At 50.3% G+C, this 8,445-nt stretch overlaps 1 protein-coding gene across 1 annotated transcript in view; it reads right to left on the bottom strand.

Annotated features, from left to right (window-relative positions):
• LOC107122140 (multiple epidermal growth factor-like domains protein 11) overlaps positions 1-8,445 on the bottom strand; it is a gene marked incomplete at its 5' end in the record, with an annotated part of 115,159 nt that overhangs the window by 105,430 nt on the left and 1,284 nt on the right. The window contains one exon of the mRNA XM_015425174.1: positions 7,939-8,041. Coding sequence (XP_015280660.1) covers positions 7,939-8,041 — 103 coding nt within the window. The remainder of the gene's footprint in view (positions 1-7,938; positions 8,042-8,445) is intronic.

Below are 8,445 nucleotides of genomic sequence, written 5' to 3'. Positions count from 1 at the left end.
CAAGTATTATTTCCCCCCCTCTCTGCCAGGGCTTCTTGCCAGAGCCTTGATCATATTATTAATCTCGAAGGGGTTTTTTTTAGTGAGTAATACCTTGGGAACCGACTTTTTAAAAAGAAGTGCGGCTATTTCCCTTCCTCTTGATCTTTGGCACCGTCCGTGGAAATCCCACGTGTGGAGTGAACATACGGAATACCCTTCTTTTAGATCAATCTTCCACCGGCTATTCGGATCATGGAATCGTTTGAACTGCCCTGGCCCCAGGAGCTGGGAGAGCGAAAATCCTCAGAAGTTCCCAAACTTTTCTGATCTTTTCTAGGCCACGTTTAATTAAGACAAGATTTCACTTCCCGGGTTAAGTTTCACACACTCTATTATTTATACTGTCATGTCTGCAACTTGGACAACACGGTACATAACTTCAAATAACACTAAATGGCTACAAGGAGTTGATGTTTGACATCTACAAAGACTCTGAAAAACAGCAGATTGTAATGTAACGTAAGGTCGCGGTGGCTCAATGGTTAAGACACTTAGCTGCAGGTCGGAAGGTCAGTAGTTCGGCGGTTTGAGACCCGAGTGTGCCGCGGGACGGAGTGAGTGCCCGTCTCTGGTCCCAGCTCCTGCCAACCTAGCAGTTTGAAAGCAAGAAATTGCAGGTAGATAAATAGGTACCGCTTCGGTGGGAAGGTGGCAGCGTTCTGTGTGCCTCGGCGTTTAGTCATCCCAGCCACATGACCATGGAAATGTCTTCGGACAGCGCCGGCTCTTCGGCTTGGAAACGGAGATGAGCACCGCCCCCTAGAGTCAGATCTGACTGGCTTTCAAGCAAGAGAAACCTTTACCTAATGTAACACAATGAATAGTAGAATGTAATGAAATTTGGAATGGTAGATTGGAATGTATTTCTCTGGTCTGGGGGCAGTGGAGATAACTCCACACAGCCAATTTCCCCACTTCAGAGAGGAAGATGTTATAAGGTCATCTCCATGCTTGAGAGGAGATGGATGGAGCGTTAACAGCAGGGTCTCAGTTAATTACTCTCAGTATTCCACAGTTAAGGAATTCATCTCCAGTTCTGACATATTTATTTCCTTCACTATGGTCGATTTCACATTACCTTTTTAACCCACATGGTTTCCGTTATTGGCCTGTCATGGAGGAAACCGGTACAGGGACGGCTGTTTCACACAGCATTTCCCTTCTGGTAAGGAGCCGTCTCTGAAGCGCTGTGGCCATTTCAATCTGTGCCGCTTTCTTTTCCCGCCATTTTCCTCCGCACACACGATCTCCCTGAGAGGGTTTTTTTTTTAAACATTTTATTGGGAGCGCTATGATGCTGAGTTGATGTCCTGTTATAGTGTTATAGCACTCCCAATAGAACACTTTTTTAAAAAAGAGGAGAGATTGCAGGTCAGGGGAAAAGGGCGCGAAAACCCCAACACTGGAGGAAGCGCTACGGGGCATTTCACGCAGCCCGCTGTAGCGATTCAGATCCGGAAGAAGGGATTGAAGACCTGAGGAAAGCAGTTTTCGTCAACAACGCGTCAGACACGCTCCCCAAACTGGAGACAGCCGGCATTGCATGAACAGGTAAACATATTCCGTTAATAGCCAGTTACTAAAACGGGTCTGTCTGAAATGACAGGGGAAAAACGTTAGTAACCAGTTCCTGAAACGGAATAGATAAGCTGTCTGAAATCCTTCTCTGTTTCTCCCAGAACAAAACCCAAACAAATGGTAACCATATAGACTAAGGTTTAGGGGTGTGCAAAATAAATAAATAAATAAATAAATAAAAATCCGGCCCATTCGGATTCAGCTGAATGGAGCAGAATCAATTTCGGCTGTCAGTAAGACTCTCGCATGTCAATTTCGGCATTAGGCGTCTTTCCGCTGGCCAAATGTCAATTTCAGCGCCATTATATCCTATGGGCCATTGAAGTCAATGGCAAAAACATAGGGTATATTCTGGGGGCTGGAGGGGAGGGGGTTTGAGGGAGAGGCTCCAAACGTGCAGGTTAGCTGCTGAAGCCTCTCCCAAAGACACCAACAATGTTTCAAGACCATTGGACCAGGGGGTCCAATTCTACGGCCCCTCAAACAGGTTGCCCCTATCCCCTCCATTGTTCTTTATGGTGGGAAAGAAAGTTATTTTTTTCCCACTATGGAGAACAATGGAGGGGATAGGGGCAACCGGTTTTGGGCCCATAGAATTGGACCCCCTGGTCCAATGTTCTTCCAACTTGGTGGGTATCTTGGGGAGAGCCCCCAGGCAGCTACCCTGTGGGTTTGGAGACTCTCCCTCAAACCCCCTCCCCTTCAGCCCCCAGAATATACCCTATGTTTTCGCCATTGACTGCAACAGCCCATAGGATATAATGGGGCCGAATTGCTGCCGAAATTTGGTATAAATTCGGCGGCAAGCCGATTCAGATCAGAGAATCTGAATCAGCCTGCAGCAGTGCGAAAGGGGTCCGAATGGGCCATTTGCGGGGGTGCATTCAGTTCGGGGGTGCATCCCTACTAAGCTTGTTATTCCTGTTTGGTCCTCACATCTGTTAAACATCTTCATTATGTTGTATGCCAGTTTGCTGCTCTAACCCTCTACCTATACGTACAAAGTGGTAATTTCCATTTCATTGTAAGTGCGCGTGCACACAAAAGCTTATACCTTGAATAAAACTTTGTTGGTCTTAAAGGTGGCACTGGACTGAAACTTTCTTCTGAAAATTACTGCTCTTCAGAATGGCAGTCTTCTGCTACAAAACTTGCAAACATTACGGGAAAAATACAACAACTACTAAAAAGGATGGTGCCTAACTGGGAGTCACACGTAGCAGTTACTACAAGATACGTAACACTTCCGAAAACACACCAGAGCACAGATATCAGAGCTGAATTACTGGCCTCCATTTACTGTACCACTTCAGATTATAGCCAGAGGGAATCACATGTCCGAATATCACCTGCCTGTTTCCATGCCTATGGAAAGCCAACATGTCAGGGAGATGGCCTTGCCAACGGATAGGGGTTGTCCAGCCCAGATTGGGAAATTCTGGGAGATTTTGGGGTGGAGCCTGGGGAGGGAGGGGTTTGGGAAGGGGAGGGGCCTCAGTAGGATATGATGCCACACAGCCCGCCCTCCAAAGCAGCTATTGTCTCCAGGGAAACTGGCCTCTGCAGTCTGGAGCTCAGTTACGATTCCAGGAATTCCCCAGGCCCCACCTGGAGGTTGGCAACCATATGTAGGGAAGCCTTTAACTAAAGTTTTGTTGAATGAAAAATTTTCGTGGCACTCATGGGGCAAACTCTGTGCACTCCTGGGGCTCAAAAATATGCGTCACCGAGTTGATGTATCCTCACTGCAAGGCCTCACTGCAAGGCGGGTTCCCCCGTTGCTTGACTGCTGTTCCGTCATGTTGAATCCACAATCGGAGTGGCTCCGCCCACTCCCCCCCTGAGCAGTCCCCTGTTCCCTCCCTCACACTAGTTGTTTGCGGGCCATATAAGAGCCCTGGATGGGCACGTTCCGGCCCCTGGGCCTTCCGTTTGACAACCCTGTCCTACCAGGTCTTTTTAACTGGAGATGCCGTGGATTTGAGTTGATGTATCCTCACTGCAAGGCCTCCCTGCAAGGTGGGCTCCCCCGTTGCTTGACTGCTGTTCCGCCATGTTGAAGCCACAATCGGAGTGGCTCCGCCCACTCCCCCCCCCAAGCAGTCCACTGTTCCCTCCCTCACACTAGTTGTTTGTGGGCCATATAAGAGCCCTGGATGGGCACGTTTCGGCCCCTGGGGCTTCTGTTTGACAACCCTGTCCTACCTGGTCTTTTTAACTGGAGATGCCGTGGATTGAACCTGGGACCTTCTGCATGCCAAGCAGATGCTCTGCCACTGAGCCATGGCCCCTCTTTACAGCTCTCCAGGGTCTCAGGCAGAGATCTTTCACATCACCTACTTGCCTAGTCCTTTTAACTGGAGAGGCCGGGGATTGAACCTGGGACCTTCTGCATGCCAAGCAGACGCTCTGCCACTGAGCCACGGCCCCTCCCCAAGCCTGGCTCTGCGACGAAGCACTGCTCCCAACGGAGCTTCAGGAGGTCACAGGGCATAATGAATCCCATCAATCCCCAGCAGGAGCAATGCGCTCCCTGCACCTCCATTTGGCATTCTCTTCAGCCATCCTTCATGCGCTGCAGGGATCCCAAGAAACAGGGAAACAAGCCTTCCTTTTCAAAGATGGACAAGATGAGGCAGAAATACAGATGGAGCGCTGTCTGTTCAGCCGGTGACAGAGCCTGCGTTTGAAGTCCTGTCTCCCAAGAGATCAGCCACGGGAATCTGGGGTCTGTTCTGCTGAGGACTGTGCATTTGCACCTTGAGACACTTGGCTGTATTTGGTATGATGCACAGTTACCCTCTCTGGGATGGGTCTATGGCTAACAGAGGCCAGGTGCTTGTCTAGGCCTGGCAGGGGAATTTCTGGCCTGGCGGGTCCCTCCAACGACACACGAATCACCTGCTGCAAACAGCGACGGAAGCATTCCGTTACTAGGCAACGGAACTACTACTTCTCCTCTCATCTTCCCTTCCCGCCCCTCCTTGTTTTCTCACTTCTGTGATGCTTAATAATAAAAAAACCCTCACCTTTTGAATGTGGCTGGCTTTGCCGGCAACCCCGCTGTCTTCTGGGGAGGCTCTGCTCCTCCAACAGCGGTTCTGCGCAACGGGGAGAAGTCGCCAAAAGACGCCCAGCAGCAGCAATTCAGGCCCAGGCCTCCCTACCCCAGAGGCAGAGCCCATTTTAAAGTCAGCCTCCTCGGTGCCCCCTCCGCAGACACAACTGTTCCCTCGCCTCGGGTTGGGAGGAAATCAGCCAACTTCCCCACAAACACTGGCGGCGGCGGCGGACTCGTCTTCGGTGGCACAGCTTTAATTGAGAAGCTGACCCGGCTTGTCAGGAAATCAGTCTCTCAGCTGCAGAACTGAAGAGAGCCCCAATCGGGGCGAGGTCTCCTGGCCAACCGGCCCCCGTTCCAGCCACGGGCAACCCTGAAGCAAGCCTCAGCCTCGGTTTTCTCTCTGCAAAATGGGAATGCTACAGTGCATCCGAGTAACTGTCCACAAGAAACAGGGAAACAAGCCTTCCTTTTCAAAGATGGACAAGATGAGGCAGAAATACAGATGGAGCGCTGTCTGTTCAGCCGGTGACAGAGCTCGCGTTTGAAGTCCTGTCTCCGGAGAGATCAGCCACGGGAATCTGGGGTCTGCTCTGCCGAGGACTGTGCATTTGCACCTCGAGACACTTGGCTGTATTTGATATGATGCACAGTTACCCTCTCCGGGACGGGTCTATGGCTAACAGAGGCCGGGTGCTTGTCTAGGCCCGGCAGGAGAATTTCTGGCCTGGCGGGTCTCTCCAACGACACACGCGAATCACCTGCTGCAAACAGCGACGGAAGCATTCCGTTACTAGGCAACGGAACTACTTCTTCTCCTCTCATCTTCCCTTCCCTCCCCTCCTTGTTTTCTCACTTCTGTGATGCTTAATAATAAAAAAAACCTCACCTTTTGAATGCGGCTGGCTTTGCCGGCAACCCCGCTGTCTTCTGGGGAGGCTCTGCTCCTCCAACAGCGGTTCTGCGCAACGGGGAGAAGTCGCCAAAAGACGCCGAGCAGCAGTAATTCAGTCCCAGGCCTCCCTACCCCAGAGGCAGAGGCCCATTTTAAAGTCAGCCTCGTCGGTGCCCCCTCCGCAGACACAACTGTTCCCTCACCTCGGGTTGGGAGGAAATCAGCCTACTTCCCCACAAACACTGGCGGCGGCGGACTCGTCTTCGGTGGAACAGCTTTAATTGAGAAGCTGGCCCGGCTCGTCAGGAAATCAGTCTCTCAGCTGCAGAACTGAAGAGAGCCCCAATCGGGGCGAGGTCTCCTGGCCAACCGGCCCCCGTTCCAGCCACGGGCAACCCTGAAGCAAGCCTCAGCCTCGGTTTTCTCTCTGCAAAATGGGAATGCTACAGTGCATCCGAGTAACTGTCCACTTGTAAGCTGGACAACTCCTGACCTAGCCCGATCTTGCCAGGTCTTGGAAGCTAAGCAGGGTTGGGCCCGGTTAGGACTTGGATGGGGACCCCCAAGGGAGTCCAGAATCGTGACCAATGCTCCCTTCTAAGCTGTGGAGTCTTGTGAGCAACAATTCTGCTTTCTGAGCTACGGGCATTAAAGTTGTGAGCCAGCGATTTGGCTGCTGCCTAAATTAGTTCGGTTTGGAGCCCTCCTTCTTGAGCTAAGACAAAAAACTGTGAGCCGGAGGCTAAAAATACTGAGCTAGCTCACACTAACTCAGCTTAGAGGGAACAGTGATCGTGACACTTGCTGCCAGGGAGTATCTGAGAGCCAGTTTGGTGTAGTGGTTAGGAGTGTGGACTGTAATCTGGGACAGCCGGGTTTGATTCCACACGCTTCCATATGCAGCAGCTGGTGTGACCTTGGGTCAGTCACATGTTCTCTCAGAGCTGTGCTGGAAAGAGCTCTCAGACCCCCACCTACCTCACAGGGTGTCTGTTGTGGGGGGGGGGAGGGAAAGGAGATTGTAAGCCGCTCTGAGACTCCTTCAGGTAGTGAAGGGCGGGGTATAAGACCAATCTCTTCTTTTCTTCTTCTTTTTATACCCCACTTTTCTCTCCCCTAAGGTGTCTCAAAGTGGTGTACAATTGCCTTTCCCTTCCTCTCCCCAAAAAAGCCACCCTGTGAGATCGATGGCGCTGAGAGAGTTCCGAGAGAACTGTGACTGGCCCAAGGTCACCCAGCCGGCTTCATGTGGAGGAGTGGGGAATCAAACCCAGTTCTCTAGGAACATTTATACATATGTGGTGGAATTGCGGCAATATGCAAAAATTTTGGAAAATGGTTCTACAGATGATATGGGAGATAATGGATTTAAGTGTAATTTTGGTACCAGAAAGATATCTGTTAAATATTATCCCAGATAACCTTGACCAAAATGATAAATATTTACTAACATATATATTAACAGCATCAAGAATTATGGTAGCAAAATATTGGAAAACAGATAAGTTACCTTCCAGAATGGAAATAGCTAAAACATTACTAGATGTAGCAGAATTAGATAAATTAACAATGATATTACGTGAAAAAGAAGAAGCAATATTTCAAAAGAAATGGTTAAGAATGTACAAATGGTGGGAGAAATTTACTTATAAGACCTCCAAAAAAGGTTGAAAATGTCTATGGCAGTATAATATAAAACTTAATAAAGAGAGTATTAAAAAACAAAACAAAAACCCAGTTCTCCACCTCAGGGTCCACTGCTCTTAACCACTACCTCCAGGCGGGGCCTGGAGTTCTCTCGAAACTACAACCGATCTTCAGAATACAGAGATCAGTTTCCCTGGGATAAAACGGCGGCTTCAGCTGCTGGGCTCAGTGGAATCACATTGCTGAGGAGCGCAAACACCACCACCCTTCCCAGGTTCCTTCCCCAAATCTTCTGGAGTTTCCCAAGCCAGAGACGGCGATTGTATTTCAGAGGATACTCGGAGAGCAAAATAAATGGCGCTGAGGCAGGGCTCTTTTTGTAGCGGGAACTACTTTGCATATTAGGCCACACACCCCTGATGTAGCCAATCCGCCAAGAGCTTACAGTAGCCCCTGTAAGAAGAGCTCTGTAAGCTCTTGGAGGATTGGCTACATTAGGGTTACGTCTCCCAGGGCTCTTTTTGTAGCGGGAGCTCCTTTGCATATTAGGCCACACACCCCTGAGGTAGCCAATCCTCCAAGAGCTTACAGTAGCCCCTGTAAGCCGCTGATCTTTATGGGAGAAAACCGGTCTAATGCCAAGGAAACCATCAGCAGGATCCGGGGGGGGGGGCTTAGCCCACAGGATTAGAAATCTGACCAACAGCCGCCTTACCTGTCCACCCAGCGAGGCAGCAGCAATGGCCCGTCACCGGATCGCACCCATCCGCGTGGCTGCAGTCACAGCGCTCGCTGCAGTTTAGGCCATACGTCCCCTCCTTCCAGAAAGAGAAACAATGGGGGGGGGGAGAGAAGAGGTCTCTCAGTCTTACATCCAAACCAACACGCTAAATACATTTTACGAGATTCTCTGGGAGGGGCGGCTGCTTTCTCGGATTTGTAGCAGCCAGTCTGGTTGCGGGGGCAAACACAACCTTCATTTCCTCTAGATCGTAAGAAGAATATAAGAACATAAGAGAAGCCAATGTTGGATCAGGCCAGTGGCCCATCCAGTCCAACACTCTGTCACACAGTGGCCAGAAATACCAGGGGCCATCAGGAGGTCCAGCAGTGGGGCCAGGACACTAGAAGCCCTCCCACTGTTGACCCCCCCCAAGCACCAAGAAGACAGAGCATCACTTGCCCCAGACCAAGAGTTCCTATAAGAACATAAGAGAAGCCA

The sequence above is a fragment of the Gekko japonicus genome, unplaced genomic scaffold, assembly GCF_001447785.1.
Source record: "Gekko japonicus isolate JY-2015 unplaced genomic scaffold, Gekko_japonicus_V1.1 scaffold3651, whole genome shotgun sequence".
NCBI classification, from domain to species: domain Eukaryota; kingdom Metazoa; phylum Chordata; class Lepidosauria; order Squamata; family Gekkonidae; genus Gekko; species Gekko japonicus.
Note: the sequence above shows the minus strand (reverse complement) of the source record. Positions and strands in the feature narration are given on the sequence as shown.